This window comes from Ictalurus punctatus, chromosome 1 (assembly GCF_001660625.3).
Source record: "Ictalurus punctatus breed USDA103 chromosome 1, Coco_2.0, whole genome shotgun sequence".
Taxonomy (NCBI): domain Eukaryota; kingdom Metazoa; phylum Chordata; class Actinopteri; order Siluriformes; family Ictaluridae; genus Ictalurus; species Ictalurus punctatus.
Genome location: NC_030416.2, coordinates 195,001 through 212,500, shown reverse-complemented (window position 1 = coordinate 212,500; position 17,500 = coordinate 195,001). Strand labels below are relative to the sequence as shown.

General features: G+C 49.1%; 2 protein-coding genes across 10 annotated transcripts in view; both read left to right on the top strand.

The window, feature by feature from the left end:
• chd4b (chromodomain helicase DNA binding protein 4b) overlaps nucleotides 1-11,138 on the top strand; it is a 27,997-nt gene extending 16,859 nt beyond the window's left edge. For 4 of the 5 annotated variants that reach the window (XM_053684056.1, XM_053684021.1, XM_053684045.1 and 1 more), the window contains 10 exons: nucleotides 225-369; nucleotides 501-657; nucleotides 786-886; nucleotides 992-1,241; nucleotides 1,383-1,445; nucleotides 7,586-7,723; nucleotides 7,828-7,936; nucleotides 8,777-8,909; nucleotides 9,050-9,245; nucleotides 9,614-11,138. In XM_053684056.1, the coding sequence (XP_053540031.1) occupies nucleotides 225-369; nucleotides 501-657; nucleotides 786-886; nucleotides 992-1,241; nucleotides 1,383-1,445; nucleotides 7,586-7,723; nucleotides 7,828-7,936; nucleotides 8,777-8,909; nucleotides 9,050-9,245; nucleotides 9,614-9,789 (1,468 nt within the window). In that variant the 3' untranslated portion in view covers nucleotides 9,790-11,138. The remainder of the gene's footprint in view (nucleotides 1-224; nucleotides 370-500; nucleotides 658-785; nucleotides 887-991; nucleotides 1,242-1,382; nucleotides 1,446-7,585; nucleotides 7,724-7,827; nucleotides 7,937-8,776; nucleotides 8,910-9,049; nucleotides 9,246-9,613) is intronic. The other variant, XM_053684079.1, reaches the window with a different exon arrangement.
• The window catches only part of ptpn6 (protein tyrosine phosphatase non-receptor type 6), a 24,836-nt gene continuing 17,143 nt past the window's right edge, over nucleotides 9,808-17,500 (top strand). Inside the window, exons 1-5 of one of the 5 annotated variants that reach the window (XM_053684589.1) lie at nucleotides 9,808-9,929; nucleotides 11,222-11,399; nucleotides 11,693-11,767; nucleotides 16,386-16,416; nucleotides 17,319-17,441. In XM_053684589.1, the coding sequence (XP_053540564.1) occupies nucleotides 16,409-16,416; nucleotides 17,319-17,441 (131 nt within the window). In that variant the 5' untranslated portion in view covers nucleotides 9,808-9,929; nucleotides 11,222-11,399; nucleotides 11,693-11,767; nucleotides 16,386-16,408. Of the gene's footprint in view, nucleotides 9,930-11,221; nucleotides 11,768-14,364; nucleotides 15,480-16,385; nucleotides 16,417-17,318; nucleotides 17,442-17,500 lie in introns of those variants that run through there. The other 4 variants (XM_053684568.1, XM_053684550.1, XM_017464477.3 and 1 more) reach the window with 4 other exon arrangements.

Genomic DNA, 17,500 nt, shown 5'->3' with positions numbered 1-17,500 from the left:
GTAAAAAAGGACAGACAGATAGGCAGAAACTGTCTGTCTCTCTCTCAGGGCGTATGTCTCTGTCTGTATCTCTCTGTCTCTCTCTCAGGGCGTATGTCTTTCTCTGTCTGTCTCTCTCTCAGGGCGTATGTCTCTCTCTCAGGGTGTATGTCTCGGTCTGTCTCTCTCTCTCTCTGTCTGTCTCTCTCTCAGGGCGTATGACTCTCTCTGTCTGTCTCTCTCAGGGCGTATGTCTCTCTGTTCATGCGTCACCTGTGTGAACCGGGTGCTGACGGAGCAGAGACCTTCGCTGATGGAGTTCCTCGAGAAGGGTTGTCACGGCAACACGTCCTTACACGCATTGGTGTGATGTCACTGATCCGGAAAAAGGTGTGTGTGAGAGAGAGAGAGCGTGCATTGTTCAGTGTAGTCACTGGCGTGTGATTGGTTGATGGTGTAGTCACTGGCGTGTGATTGGTTGATGGTGTAGTCACTGGCGTGTGATTGGTCTTGTCCTGCAGGTTCAGGAGTTTGAACATGTGAACGGTCAGTGGTCGATGCCATGGATGAAGGAGTTAGAGGAGAATAAAAGAGCAGCTGCTGTTGCCATGGGAGACGACCCCAAAACACCGTCTACTGGAACACCTGGAGACACACAACCCAACACACCTGCAGCAGGTGCTACCTCATGCTAAATTCATGTTAGCGTAATGCTAACCTCACAGCAGTGACAGTTCTGAGGTGATTATTAATACTGTGTAGAACATGTACGCTAACGTCGCTAATCTCCATTAAACCCTGATCAGAGGAGCTGTCCAGAGGGGAGGAGTCAGAACGAGAGATGGAGGACAGGATGGAAGGAGAGGGAGAGAAAGACACGAGGAGCACCCGCATACAGGACGACGAGGTACTGACCTCCAGACATCTGTCTGTCTCTATCCCTACTTCTGTCTGTCTGTCTGTCTGTCTGTCTGTCTGTCTGTGACCCTCTGTCTGTCTGTCTGTCTGTCAGGTGATTGAGATTCCTGATGACGGAGAGACCCCCCCGAGTCCGGAGAAGACAGGAGCAGGACAGGAGATGGAGGGAGACAGCACATCATCCTCACTGGAGAAGGATGGAGGGATGAAGGATGCAGGAGGAGAAAGAGAGAAAGAGTTGGAAGGTGAAAAAGAGGAGAGCTCTACCTGTTCTCCAAAAAATGAAGAGGTCAAAGGGGAAAGGTCAGAGGTCACCAGCACCTTAGATTCTTCCCAACCCAAAGGTCAGAGAGAGTTCTGCTGTATGTCAGTATCTACCTGTCTGTCTCTCTACTGTCTGTGTCTGTCAGTATTTCTTTGTCTAAGACTGGAGTGTAATAATGGGGGGTTGTGTGTGTTTGTGTGTTTGTGTGTCTTCGTTCTAGAAGAGTGCCGTGAGGAGAAGAGTGAGAAATCGGACAGCAACCTAACAGGAGAGGAGAAGAGAGGTACACATTCTCTCACACACACATACATACATACATACATACATACATACATACACACACACACACACACACACACACACACACACACACACACACACACACATACATACATACATACACACATGTACAGACCTTTGCACAGAGTGACTTTTATGTTTGTTCTTTGATCTCTTATATCTCTATCTTATTGTTATTTGTATAAATATTAAGGGGGGAGGGGGGGAAGCGGAGAGGAGAGGAGGGGGAGGAAGCGGGGGGAGATACCAGGAGCTGAGGGTAGTGATGAGTTCCCTCTGCCAGCTGGTCCTGAGACTGACTGACCTCTCAACTACAGACGTCACTGACACTCAGGACCACATACTCAACCATTCACTTAACCCAGTTACAGACACCAAACAGGAGAAGTATTTATTGTATGAACAGAGTTAATAGCTGGAAGGTCATTGATCAGTAAATGGAGAGTAGACCGGGGGGCAGTAAATGGAGAGTAGACCGGGGGGCAGTAAATGGAGAGTAGACCGGGGGGCAGTAAATGGAGAGTAGACCGGGGGGCAGTAAATGGAGAGTAGACCGGGGGGCAGTAAATGGAGAGTAGACCGGGGGGCAGTAAATGGAGAGTAGACCGGGGCAGTAAATGGAGAGTCCCTAACCCTGCCTACCACCACCACCATAACCCTGCCTACCACCACTGCCCACCCTAACCTCGCCTACCACCACCCACCCTAACCTCACCTACCACCGCCCACCCTAAACTCGCCTACCACCACCACCACCCACCCTAACTCTGCCTACCACCACCCACCCTAACCCTACATACCACCACCACCCACCATACTCCCACCTACCACCACCATCTACCTTAGCCCCGCCTACCACCACCATCCACTCTAGCCCCGCCTACCACCACCATCCACCCTAGCCCCGCCTACCACCACCATCCACCCTAGCCCCGCCTACCACAACCATCCACCCTAACCTCGCCTACCACCACCACACACCCTAACCCTGCCTACCACCACCACCACACACCCTAGCCTCGCCTACCACTACCATAGACCCTAACCCTGCCTACCACTACCATAGACCCTAACCATGCCTACCACTACCATAGACCCTAACCCTGCCTACCACTACCATAGACCCTAACCCTGCCTAGCGTCATAAACACCCACACCCTAACCGTGCCTCCCACCACCCACCCTAACCCTGCCTACCACCACCACCCACCCTAACCCCGCCTAACACCACCACCCACCCTAACCCTACCTACCACCACTACCCACCCTAGCCCTGCCTACCACCACCACCCATCCTAACCTCGCCTACCACCACCCACCCTAACCTCGCTTACCACCACCCACCCTAACCTCGCCTACCACCACCACCACCACCACCACCCACCCTAATCCCGCCTACTACCACCACCCACTGCAACCCTACATACCACCCTCCACCCTAACCCTACATACCACCGCCCGCCCACCCACCCTAACCCTACATACCACCAGCCACCCCCCCACCCACCCTACCCCTACATACCACCACCCACCCTAACCCTATATACCACCCACCCTAGCCCTATATACCACCCACCCTAGCCCTATATACCACCACCACCCACCCTAGCCCTATATACCACCACCACCCACCCTAACCCCGCCTCCCACCACCACCCACCCTAACCCCGCCTCCCACCACCACCCACACTAACCCCGCCACCCACCCAAATCCCGCCTACCATCACCCACCCTAATCCCACCTACCACCACCATCTACCTTAACCCCGCCTACCACCACCATCTACCCTACTCCCGCCTACCACCACCACCCACCCTAGCCCCGCCTACCACCACCACCCACCCTAGCCCCGCCTACCACCACCGCCCACCCTTACCCTGACTACCACCACCGCCCACCCTTACCCTGACTACCACCGCCACCCACCCTTACTCTGACTACCACCACCACCCACCCTTACTCTGACTACCACCACCACTCAACCTTACTCTGACTACCACCACCACTCACCCTTACTCTGACTACCACCACCACCCACCCTAGCCCTGCCTACCACCACCACCCACCCTAACCTCGCCTACCACCACCCCCCACCCTAACCTCGCCTACCACCACCCACCCTAACCTCGCTTAACACCATGCACCCTAACCTCGCCTACCACCTCCACCACCCACCCTAACCCCGCCTACTACCACCACCCACCCCAACCCTACATACCACCACCCACCCCAACCCTACATACCACCACCCACCCCAACCATATATACCACCACCCACCCTAACCCTATATACCACCACCCACCCTAACCCTGTATACCACCACCCACCCTAACCCTATATACCACCACCACCCACCCTAACCCTATATACCACCACCACCCACCCTAACCCTATATACCACCACCCACACTAACCCCGCCTCCCACCACACCCACACTAACCCCGCCTCCCACCACCACCCACACTAACCCCGCCTCCCACCACCACCACCCACCCAAATCCCGCCTACCATCACCCACCCAAATCCCGCCTACCATCACCCACCATAATCCCATCTACCACCACCATCTACCCTACTCCTGCCTACCACCACCACCACCCACCCTAGCCCCGCCTACCACCACCACCCACCCTAACCCCGCCTACCACCACCACCCACCCTAGCCCCGCCTACCACCACCATCCACTCTAACCTCGCCTACCACCACCATCTCCCCTACTCCCGCCTAACACCACCACCATCCACTCTAACCCCGCCTACCACCACCATCTCCCCTACTCCCGCCTAACACCACCACCATCCACCCTAACCCTACATACCACCACCACCCACCCTTACCCTGACTACCACCACCACCCACCCTTACCCTGACTACCACCACCACCCACCCTAGCCTTGCCTACCACCACCACCCACCCTAGCCTTGCCTACCACCACCACCCACCCTAACCTCGCCTACCACCACCCCCCCACCCTAGCCCTGCCTACCACCACCCACCCTAGCCCTGCCTACCACCACCACCCACCCTAACCTCGCCTACCACCACCACCCACCCTAGCCCTGCCTACCACTACCACCCACCCTAACCTCGCCTACCACCACCCACCCACCCTAGCCCTGCCTACCACCCCCCACCCTAGCCCTGCCTACCACCACCCACCCTAGCCCTGCCTACCACCACCACCCACCCTAACCTCGCCTACCACCACCACCCACCCTAGCCCTGCCTACCACTACCACCCACCCTAACCTCGCCTACCACCACCCACCCACCCTAGCCCTGCCTACCACCACCCATCCTAGCCCTGCCTACCACCACCACCCACCCTAGCCCCGCCTACCACCACCACCCACCCACCCTAGCCGTGCCTACCACCACCACCCACCCTAGCCCCGCCTACCACCACCATGGCCCCTAACCCCACCTACCACCACCACCCACCTTTACCCTGACTACCACCACCCCCCACCCTTACCCTGACTACCACCACCACCCACCCTAACCTCGCCTACCACCACCCACCCTTACCTCGCTTACCACCACGCACCCTAACCTCGCCTCCCACCTCCACCACCCACCCTAACCTTGCCTACCACCACCACCCACCCTAACTCTACATACCACTCCCCACCCACCCTAACCCTACATACCACCACCCACCCACCCACCCTAACCCTATATACCATCCTCCCTAGCCCTATATACCACCCACCCTAGCCCTATATACCACCACCACCCACCCTAACCCCGCCTCCCACCACCACCCACACTAACCCCGCCACCCACCCAAATCCCGCCTACCATCACCCACCCTAATCCCATCTACCACCACCATCCACCTTAACCCCGCCTACCAACACCACCCACCCTAACCCCGCCTACCACCACCACCCACCCTAACCTTGCCTACCACCACTCACCCTAACCCTGCCTACCACCACCCACCCTAACCCTGCCTACCACCACCCACCCTAACCCCGCCTACTACCGCCACCACCCACCCTAACCCTGCATACCACCACCACCCACCATACTCCCGTCTACCACCACCACCCACCCTAACCTCGCCTAACACCACCACCCCCCACCCTAACCTCGCTTAACACCACGCACCCTAACCTCGCCTACCACCTCCACCACCCACCCTAACCCCGCCTACTACCACCACCCACCCTAACCATATATACCACCACCACCCACCCTAACCCTATATACCACCACCCACACTAACCCCTCCTCCCACCACCACCCACACTAACCCCGCCTCCCACCACCACCCACCCAAATCCCGCCTACCATCACCCACCATAATCCCATCTACCACTACCTTAACCCCGCCTACCAACACCACCCACCCTAACCCCACCTACCACCATCCACCCTAACCCCGCCTACCACCATCCACCCTAACCCCGCCTACCACCACCATCTACCCTACTCCTGCCTACCACCACCACCACCCACCCTAGCCCCGCCTACCACCACCACCACCCACCCTAACCCCACCTACCACCACCATCCACTCTAACCCCGCCTACCACCACCATCTACCCTACTCCCGCCTAACACCACCACCATCCACCCTAACCCTACATACCACCACCACCCACCCTTACCCTGACTATCACCACCACCCACTCTTACTCTGACTACCACCACCACCCACCCTTACTCTGACTACCACCACTACCCACCCTTACCCTGACTACCACCACTACCCACCCTTACCCTGACTACCACCACCACCCACCCTAGCCCTGCCTACCACCACCACCCACCCTAACCTCGCCTATCACCACTCCCCCACCCTAACCTCGCCTACCACCTAACCCTGAATACCACCACCCACCCTAACCCTATATACAACCTCCCACCCTAACCCTATATACCACCACCACCCACCCTAACCCTACATACCACCACCCACCCTAACCCTACATACCACCACCCACCCTAACTCTATATACCACCACCCACACTAACCCCGCCTCCCACCACCACCCACACTAACCCCGCCTCCCACCACCACCCACCCAAATCCCGCCTACCATCACCCACCCAAATCCCGCCTACCATCACCCACCATAATCCCATCTACCACCACCACCATCTACCTTAACCCCGCCTACCAACACCACCCACCCTAACCCCACCTACCACCATCCACTCTAACCCCGCCTACCACCACCATCTACCCTACTCCCGCCTAACACCACCACCACCCACCCTAGCCCGCCTACCACCACCATCCACCCTAACCCCACCTACAACCACCACCCACCCTAACCCCGCCTATCATTGTGGTGTACACCTGGCTGTGGAGAACATTACGGACATGTTTGATTATTTGTCACAAAGATCTTCTGTCTAAACTTACAGACACTGGTACAGGGGCAGAACATAAACACAACACCATAAATACAGTGTACTCACAGTGTGGATGTGCTGTCAGAACTGTAAATAAACAAATTGAACTCTTCACTAAAGGCCGAGGTATGAGGCCGGCCCGCCCGCTCTCACCCATCCTGTTCAACCTGCAGTCAGGTCCATAAGTATTTGGACAGGGACACAGTTTTGGTAATGTTGCCTCTGTATACCTCCACAACGGGTTTCAAATGAAACTATCAAGATGTGACTGAAGTGTCGACTTTCAGCTTTAATTCAACGGGTTTAACAAAAATAGTGCATTATTAAATTGTCTGTTGCAGAGAGAGAGAGGGGGAGACAGAGAGAGACAGGGGGGATACAGAGAGCGGGAGACAGAGAGAGACGGGGGGGGATACAGAGAGGGGGAGACAGAGAGGGGCAGACAGAGAGGGGGAGGGAGCAGGTTGTGCCTGTACTGTAGCCAAGGAGTATTAGAGATAGCGCTACACTTTTTAACCAAATCTGAAAACGATTCTATCCCAAGTTCATTTATCCCGACTTCAAACAGCTGGAGACTGAAACACAGCGGCATTATTCGCTTGGAGGAAATAGAAACTGCATCTCACTAGAGGCGAGGTTCCTCAACACCTGCCACAAAAAGAGGAACGAGTCAACCACACAGTGATGTGCTCATGCTCTCGCTCTGTGTGTGTGTGTGTGTGTGTGTGTGTGTGTGTGTGTGTGTGTGTAGACGTGAAGGAGGAGAAGGATGGTGCGAGAGCGGAGGAGTCTCGGATGAACGGAGAGGACGGAGGAGTGGACAGTGAGGAGAAGAAGAAACACGTTAAACAGAGATTCATGTTCAACATCGCTGATGGTGGATTCACAGGTTGTGTGCGTGTGTGTTTGTGTGAGTGTGTGTGTTTGATAATGACCTCCAAGTGTGGGCTTGTGTATATATTTGATAATGAGTGTGTGTGTGTGCGTGTGTAGAGCTCCACTCTCTGTGGCAGAACGAGGAGAGAGCCGCCACCGTCACTAAGAAGATGTATGACATTTGGCACCGTCGCCATGACTACTGGCTCCTGGCTGGCATCATACAGTATCCTCACACTGACATCACTGCCCCACTGAAGGTTTAAATAAAGTTTATTCAGTGCGCTTCAGCTAGCAACTTGACCATTAGCCTGAATCTGTCAGAGACTTCGGTTCTGTCCCAAACACTTCATTAGTGTTCAGACTACAACAGAACCCTAGAAATAACACACGTTTACTAGAACGTTCCTTTTGGCTCCGTCTCAAATCAAGTATTTACGGTCACCTCCGATTCGTACTATTTTGGCTCTGTCCCAAATGCCCTAAATCACACTCCTTTAAAGTGCTGAATGTCGGCCATTTTGGTTTCTTTTCAAATTCTGTAATTCAAGCCCGATTTAAGTCCCTATTAAAGATCATAATAGAATGTTGGCCATTTCGGTTTTGTCCCAAATGTTGTAGTTCATTCCAGATTAAAATGCTTACTAGAATATTTTGGCTCTGTCCCAATGGGTCTAAATCGCATATAATTAAAGTGCTCATTAAAGTGCTTACTAGAATGTCGGCCATTTTGTCTCTGATCCCAATAACCTAAACCGTGCACGGTTAACGTGTTTAATGGAATGTTCCCTATTCACTACAGAGTCTGCAGTGTGTTATGGGTGTGTATCCTGTATTATGTGTGTGTGTGTGTGTGTGTGTGTGTGTGTGTGTGTGTGTGGTTCTCTACTCTGTACACTACATAGTGAATAGAAAAGTGCGAGGATTCATTTTATTAGAACGTCGGCCATTTTGTCTCTTTCCTAAATTGTCTTTTAATTACGATACACACATGACACGAGACACACTGCTACGGCTGTCGCTGTACAGTCTGTGTGCGTATTGACCTTTGACCCTGCGATGTCAGACACGGCTACGCCCGCTGGCAGGACGTTCAGAATGACCCGCGCTTCTCCATCCTCAACCAGCCCTTTAAAGGGGAGATGAGCCGAGGGAACTTCCTGGAGATCAAGAACAAGTTCCTCGCTCGCAGGTTCAAGGTATACATACACACACACACACACACACACACACACGCACACACGCACAAATAACTCTCTTAAACACAGGTGGTTTATGCAGCCATCTGTCTCTCTGCCTGTCTCACCCCCTCGGTGTGTGTGTGTGTGTGTGTGTGTAGTTGTTGGAGCAGGCGTTGGTGATAGAGGAGCAGTTGCGCAGAGCTGCGTATCTGAACATGAGCGAGGACCCGTCTCACCCCTCCATGGCCCTGAACACACGCTTCAGTGAGGTGGAGTGTTTAGCCGAGTCTCATCAACACCTGAGCAAAGAGAGCATGATGGGAAATAAACCTGCTAACGCTGTACTGCACAAAGGTACACACCGCACACTACACATACACACACACAAATACAACTACACACACAAATACAACTACACACCACACTACACACACACCACACTACTACACACACACTACTACACACACAAATACAACTACACACCACACTACTACACACAAATACAATTACACACCACACACATAGAGCTACACTGCGCGCACACACACACACAACTACACACACAAATACGACACACCCACACAACTACACACACACACACAAATACAACTACACACAAACAAATACACACCACACTACACACACATACAACTACACACACCACACAACTACACACAGTTACAGACCTGATCATGTGACCCCGCCCCTCGTCTGTCTCTCAGTACTTAAACAGTTGGAGGAGTTGCTTAGCGACATGAAAGCTGATGTCACTCGTCTCCCAGCGACCATCGCCCGGATACCGCCGGTTGCCGTGCGCCTGCAGATGTCGGAGCGCAGTATCCTGAGCCGTCTGGCCAGTCGGGGGGCAGAGGTCACCCAAACTCAGGCACCCCGCTGATGACACACACCCCCCCCCCCCCCCCCCCCCCCCCCCCGCCCCCTCGAGTAACTGTTTGACCCCTGAGTGACCTTCCCTACTTTAGGCGGTGTCCTAATCCAGATTCGCTTCACTAGCTCACACCCTTTGTGCTGGACCAGGTGACACAGCTACCGCGCTGCATTCACATTAGCAAGTGACAATGTGACCTTTGACCCTTTCCCTACATTAGGCTGTGTCCCAATTTGAGCAAGATAAAAGGAGACACAAGTTAATGCTAAAGATTAATCCCACCAACAAACCACACTCATGAATATTCAGTTTTATGTAAATGAGCTCCAGGTGACTGGTGTTACGTCTCTTTTACTTCCTCCGTACGAGTGAAACTACAGAAACTACAGAATTCTACAGATTTGAATTATAGATGAAAGGTTCGTTAGGAAGCCGTGGTTAAAGGTTAGTAGTTCAGATCCCAGCACGGCAATACACACAGGCAGTGTCCCGAATCGCACCGCACCCATACCCAATAACGCGTCAAAATAGCATTGTTAGCTAACCAGCTTAGCGTTCCCCACTTTGTGGTGGCTTTTGGCTGCATCCCAAATCACCCCTGGATAGGACTGTGCAGTTCTGACCCATTAATGCACTGGCACGGTGGATCGGGATGCCGCCCTCGGACTAGAACACGTCACGGTATAGCCACGGGCTGTGTCCCAAATCTCAGAATACTACTATACTAAATAGAGTAGCACCGGCGATACCAGAGTGTGGATTGTTAGCTAGCTAAGTGTGTAGGGTTCAAATGGCTGTGTCACAATCATGTACAAATGCACTAAATAGCAGGCCAAAACTGTTCTCCACTAGATCTGAAGCTGGCTGCGTCACAAATCCCATACTAGTGCACTTTTTAGAGACACTATTTAGTGCTGTTTGGGATGCAGCCCAGAAGGCGGGGAGGTGCCGGTTGTTTGGGATGCAGTTGTCATGGTAACAGGCAAATCATTTTCCTTGTAACTGCTACATCTTTAGCTAGCTACCTAACACTGCTCAGGTAGTGTACTATTATTTCCACACTAGTTAGTGCACTGGGCATCAGAGCGTAGAGACTGGAACACACACACACACACACACAGATGATGATGATGTTGTTATTATTGTTGTTGTTATTGTTGTCTGCTGTTTATTCCACACATTAATTTTTTCCCCTGGTCACTGAATGATGATGTCGCTCAGAAAGCTCCGCCCCTGTTGATGAGCTCACTTTGTAATTACTGTGTTACGCCCTTATTGTTTATACACATTAATATTGTTGTTTTTTGGGATTTTATTTGTTTTTTGAGACCTGCAATAAAAATCATTAACGAGAACAATGTCTTTTTTACATATACATTTTGTGTGTGTGTGTGTGTGTGTGTGTGTGTGTGTGTGTGTGTGTGTGTGTGTGTGTAAAAAGAAGATTTCTTTTGGCTCTCAGACAAAACAGCAATTATGACAATTACAGGGTGGAGCAGTGTGATCTAGATAACTTATCACAACACAGACAGACAGAGAGAGAGACAGATGGACGGGGAGAGAGAGAGAGGGAGAGAGGTTTGGATACACACACTGAGAGTAAGACGGCGCCAGAGTGGGTGAGTGTTGCTTCTGTCTGTTTATTCAGTTCAGTATAACTATTTAAACGGCTGTAAGAGCAACTACACACACACACACACACACACACACACACACGGAGAGAGAGTACCATTAGAGAGCATATGGCTGTTTAAATAAAGGTTAATGTGAGCGAGAGATGAACACGGGGTCGGTGAGTTTTAACATTTGATAATATTCTGATTTGTCAGTTTGTGTATTTGTTTATTTTTGTGTATTTGTTTGTTTAGAAGGTAAGTGTGTTTCAGTAAATGCTGTACATTATAATTCTCAGAGTCGTGTGTCTGCGTCTCTGTCTGTCTGTCCGTGGCGTGACTGCTGAAGATCCTGATTTCTGATTGGTCAGCAGGTGAGTGTGGTGTAGAGTGCATGTCTGCGTGCAGTAGATGTTCAGCAGCACCCGGGTTCTGTCTTCATCAGCACATGTTTGTGTTTGTTCACTTCTCGGTTTCTCTGAAATTTTGGAATGTGTTATGTCTGGTAACTGTGTGAGTGTGTGTGTGTGTGTGTGTGTGTGCGCGCGAGTGTGAACGATGTGCTCGCCATGTTTCCTCTTAAAGTCCATCACAACCCTAACCCTAAGCTTCCTGATACAGCCCTAGAATGATTTCAATTCTTCCTTATTTGGTCAAAGATCTTCTTGGAAATATTATCGTGGGAAAAGTTCATTTTTTTCTGTAATTTAATTTAAAAAGTAGAACTTTCATATTTTCTAGATTCATTACATGAAGTGAAATATTTCGAGCGTCTTTTTTATTTTAATCCCGATGATTACAGATTACAGCTCACGGAAATAAAAAATCCGCTATCTCAGAATATCCGAATAAGGAGTTTGTAATACAGAAATGTGGACCTTGTGAACAGGATGTTAAATTATGAGCTGATACTCGGTCGGGGTTTTAATCCTCCTGCAGGAATGACTGCATCAGTGCGGCGTGGCGTGGAGGCGATCAGCCTGTGGCGCTGCTGAGGTGTTCTGGAGGTCCAGGTTGCTTTGATAGCGGTCTTCAGCTCGTCTGTATTGTCGGGTCTGGTGTCTCTCGTAGATTCTCTATGGGGTTCGGGTCAGGCGAGGCGGCTGGACAGTAAAGCACAGTAATACCACGGTCAGTAAACCGGTTACTAGAAGTTTTGGCACTGTGGGCAGGTGCAGAGTTCTGCTGGAGAAGGAAATCAGCGTCTCCATAAAACTCGTCAGCAGATGGAAGTATCTAAAATCTCCTGGTAGACGCTGCGTCAACTCTTGACTTGAGAAAACACACTGGACCGACACCAGCAGATGACATGACACCTCAGATCATCACTGACTGTGGAAACTTCACACTGGACTTCAAGCAGCTCGGATTCTGTTCCTCTCCACTCTTCCTCCAGACTCCGGAACCTTGATTTCCAAATGTACTTTCATCTTCCCCGTGGTTGTGTGTGTACTGACCCAGACTGCGAGATTAAAGACTCAGGAAACCTTTGCAGGTGTTTTAAGTTAATTATCTGATTAGAGTCTTCTCAGGTCGACGTTTCTGTATTATAAATTCTCTATTATAATATTTTCAGATGCTGGATGTTTGATTTCCGTGCGCTGTAAGCCATAATCATCGAGATTAAAATAAAACAAGGCTCGAAATATTTCACTGTGTGTAATGAACCCGGAAAATATGAAATTTCCACTTTTTGAATTAAATTACACATAAAATTGAACATTTCCACGATTTTCTAATTTTTTGAGATGCATCTGTACAATATACAATATAAACTGAGCACGAAATATTTTGGACGATATTTTCCCCCTATGTCTGGAGACTTGTGGGACACTTTACAACCAGTCACACGTTTAATCCTGGTTCTACGTCACTGATGCTTCTGTTATACACATTTGTCGGACTGTAACCATGACTACAAGCATAAATACCTGTTTTAGGTACGACCCGTATTTCCACAGTGCTGTAGTATTCATTCACGCCACTGAGAACCGAAAGTTTATATATTTATATATATGTTCATGTAATATATCCAGTGTGTGTAGTGTTTGTGTGGGAGATTAAACAGTGTGTAAATACTGCAGAACAGAAAATCAGCTGAAAAACAGTCAGTAAAGTGAAATATTATAAACTGCACTGTCGGCTAGAAATGAGAAGATTAGCTACATAAAATACTACAACTTATAATGTCTATAAACAAAATACTACACCTTATAATGTCTATAAACAAAATACTACACCTTATAATGTCTATAAACAAAATACTACACCTTATAATGTCTATAAACAAAATACTAGACCTTATAATGTCTATAAACAAAATACTACACCTTATAATGTCTATAAACAAAATACTAGACCTTATAATGTCTATAAACAAAATACTAGACCTTATAATGTCTATAAACAAAATGCTAGACCTTATAATGTCTATAAACAAAATGCTAGACCTTATAATGTCTATAAACAAAATACTAGACCTTATAATGTCTATAAACAAAATACTAGACCTTATAATGTCTATAAACAAAATACTACACCTTATAATGTCTATAAACGAAATACTAGACCTTATAATGTATAAACAAAATGCTAGACCTTATAATGTATAAACAAAATGCTAGACCTTATAATGTCTATAAACAAAATGCTAGACTTTATAATGTTGGATAAATAAAATACTAGTCAATAGGAACTCTACTGAAATGAGCGCTCTATGAGAGGCTAGATTTTTTTTAGAAAAATTAGCTAGAAAGGACACCTTGAGCTGCGTAAATGAGTAGAAAATAGAAATATTTCTATATATTAGACTTGATGTTATAAAATCAGTCGGGAAGCAGAATGTTCGCTACGTACAGTTCTGTACGTGAGAAAGTCAAAGAGAGAAACGGTGAAGCTGCGTCTTCATTTCATCTCTATTTCTGTCCATCTACATTTACATATGTTTGCATAAATGTCATTTTGTGTGTGTGAGAAAGTGTGTGTATGTGAAAGGGTGTGTGTGTCTGTCTGTGTACATTTTCTAAAGGACACATCTGTTTTTGTGGAACGGTGTTGTTTGATCGTGTACTTATTCAAATCGAAGCGCCGCTGGGGCCAGCTGATTCGCTTCACATTTGCAATTCAAACCAACTTCCTCGTTTTGTGACACTTCCCACTGAATTGTGGGAAATGTAGTTTAGCTTCTTTCTTTTTTTTTCTTTTTTTTTTCAAATATATGATCTTGTAATCAGGGGAACCACAATATTGGGTCAATCAGCATGCTTACACAAGCAAAAGGAGTGTGTGTGTGTGTGTGTGTGTGCGTGCATGTATGCGTGTGTGTGTGTGTGAAGCCTTTCTGTTAGTAATAAGGAAGTGCAATTTACACTTGAACTTTGTGTGCTTTACTGGATTTATGGACAAGCTGCACAGAATATATTTATGTTTGTGTGTGTGTATATATATATATATATATGAGAGAGTGCAACAGAGTGAGACAGACAGGTGAAGGACAGACAGGTGCAGAGAGAGATGGATAGTTGATGAATGACACAAAAAGAATAATAGGGAGAAGTGGAGGATGAATGAAGAAGTCAGTGTCGTATGGGAGGGTTTTATTTGTCCAGACTGTCGTTTCTGTCTGTCTCAAAGGTCATGCAGTCAGTGGACTCTACTCTCCTGCCTCGTTCATCATTTAGCCAGTCAGAACGACAGAGAGAGAGAGAGAGAGAGAGAGAGAGAGAGAGAGAGAGAGAGAGAGAGAGCGCTACTGTTACAGCTGCCCGACCACTACCACCCGTCTCTCTGCACTCTCGCTTTCACTGTTCACTGAAAAAAAAGAAAAAGGAAGGAAGAAGTTTTGTGTGTGACAGCACACGAGAGAGAGGGAGAGAGAGAGAGAGAGAGAGAGAGAGAGAGAGAGAGGAAGAGGGAGGAACATAAACGGCGTATATAGTCGGAGAAGTTGACAGACCCTTGATCATTCACAAAGCGGCGAAAACAGTAAGTGTATTTATTTTTGCCTCATCAAAGAGAGAGTGAGACAGATAAAGAGACGGACAGAGACAGAAACCGAGAGAGAAAGACGGATAGAGACAGAAAGAGGTAAAGAATGGAAAAGAGGAAGACATGCTGCAGGTGGCTGTCAGTGTTGCGTTTGTAGTCGAGAAACTGGAGTGGCATTTAAAAAAAAAAGAAAGAAATGAGGGGAAGTTGAGCGATGCGTAGAAAGGCAGGGGCAGTAACGGAGGGGTAGAACGAGAGACTGACGGACAGAAAGATAAATGAGGACAACGGATAGAGGGTTGTAGATAGAGAAGTGAAGAGACAGACAGACAGGTGGGTGGAGTGATGGAGACAGACAGACAGGTGGGTGGAGTGATGGAGACAGACAGACAGGTGGGTGGAGTGATGGAGGTAGAAGGATAGAAAGTAAGAGAGGTAGATGGATGGATGGATGGAGAGGTAGACAGACGATGGGGGGATAGACGGACAGACAGACAAAAAGATGGAGGTTTAGACTGACAAATGGAGGGATAGACAGATGGTGGAGGGATAGACAGACAGACAGATAATGGAGTCATAGATAGAAATGCAGAGAGAGAGAGAGAGAGAGAGAAGGCACCATAGACAGATGGAGGGATAGGCAGGCAGACAGAAGTATAGACAGATGAAGGGATAGGCAGGCAGACAGAAGTACAGACAGATGGAGGGATAGGCAGGCAGACAGAAGTATAGACAGATGGAGGGATAGGCAGGCAGACAGAAGTACAGACAGATGGAGGGATAGGCAGGCAGACAGAAGTATAGACAGATGGAGGGATAGGCAGGCAGACAGAAGTACAGACAGATGGAGGTAGAGGGAAAGACAGGAGGAGAATAGATGGAAAGTGCAGCACTGTTAGCGCATGAGTTCTTATATCTGTGGAAATGTGTTGTTTATGTTGCTATAGAAACAACCTGTTTATTAGTTTATATAAATAACGGTTTGTTTATTTGTTCTGCTTTTAGTTTTTTCAGAGTGACAGACAAAGATGGTTCGGTAAGTGTGGAGAAACAGACAGAGGTAGTCTGTGTCGCTGTCTGTGTCGCTGTCTGTGTCGCTGTCTGTGTCGCTGTCTGTGTCGCTGTCTGTGTCACTGTCTGTGTCGCTGTCTGTGTCGCTGTCTCGCTGTCTGTCTCTCTGTCTCTGTGTCTGTCTCTGTCAATCTCTCTGTCTGTCTTTCAATTTTCGTTTTTTTCTTGTCTTTTGTTTGTTTCTTTCTTGTGTTTCCCTGATTATATTTAAATTTATCTCGTCTTCCTGATTTACTACAAATAGAGAGAGTGTGTGATCACACCCTCCGTACACGTGTGTGATCACACCCTCCGTACACGTGTGTGATCACACCCTCCGTACACGTGTGTGATCACACCCTCCGTACACGTGTGTGATCACACCCGCCGTACACGTGTGTGATCACACCCTCCGTACACGTGTGATAACACCCTCCGTACACGTGTGTGATCACACCCTCCGTACACGTGTGTGATCACACCCTCCGTACACGTGTGATAACACCCTCCGTACACGTGTGATAACACCCTCCGTACACGTGTGATAACACCCTCCGTACACGTGTGATAACACCCTCCGTACACGTGTGTGATCACACCCTCCGTACACGTGTGATAACACCCTCCGTACACGTGTGTGATCACACCCTCTGTGCACGTGTGTTACACGTCCGTGTGATCACACCCTCCGCACAGGTCCGTGTGATTATTCATATTGAATCAGTCCTCAGTGTCTCCTTCTTTTTGTATTTTTCCTTTCTCTCTCTCTGTCAGGTTCCTGTTTTCTGGGGTTTTTGTCACACTTCTGATTTATTATTCTGTAAAAGAGTCATTTGAAGTGTGTGTGTGTGTGTGTGTGTGTGTGTGTGTGTGTGTGTGTGTGTTTAGGTGGTTCCACAGAGATCTGTCTGGTTTGGAGGCAGAGACTCTCCTGAAGAATCGTGGAGTTGATGGTAGTTTCCTGGCGAGACCGAGTAAGAAGAACGCTGGTGATTTCTCTCTGTCCGTCAGGTACCGGCATCAAACACACCTCAGAGTTTATTTATTAATAACCACCTCGTTATTACCCC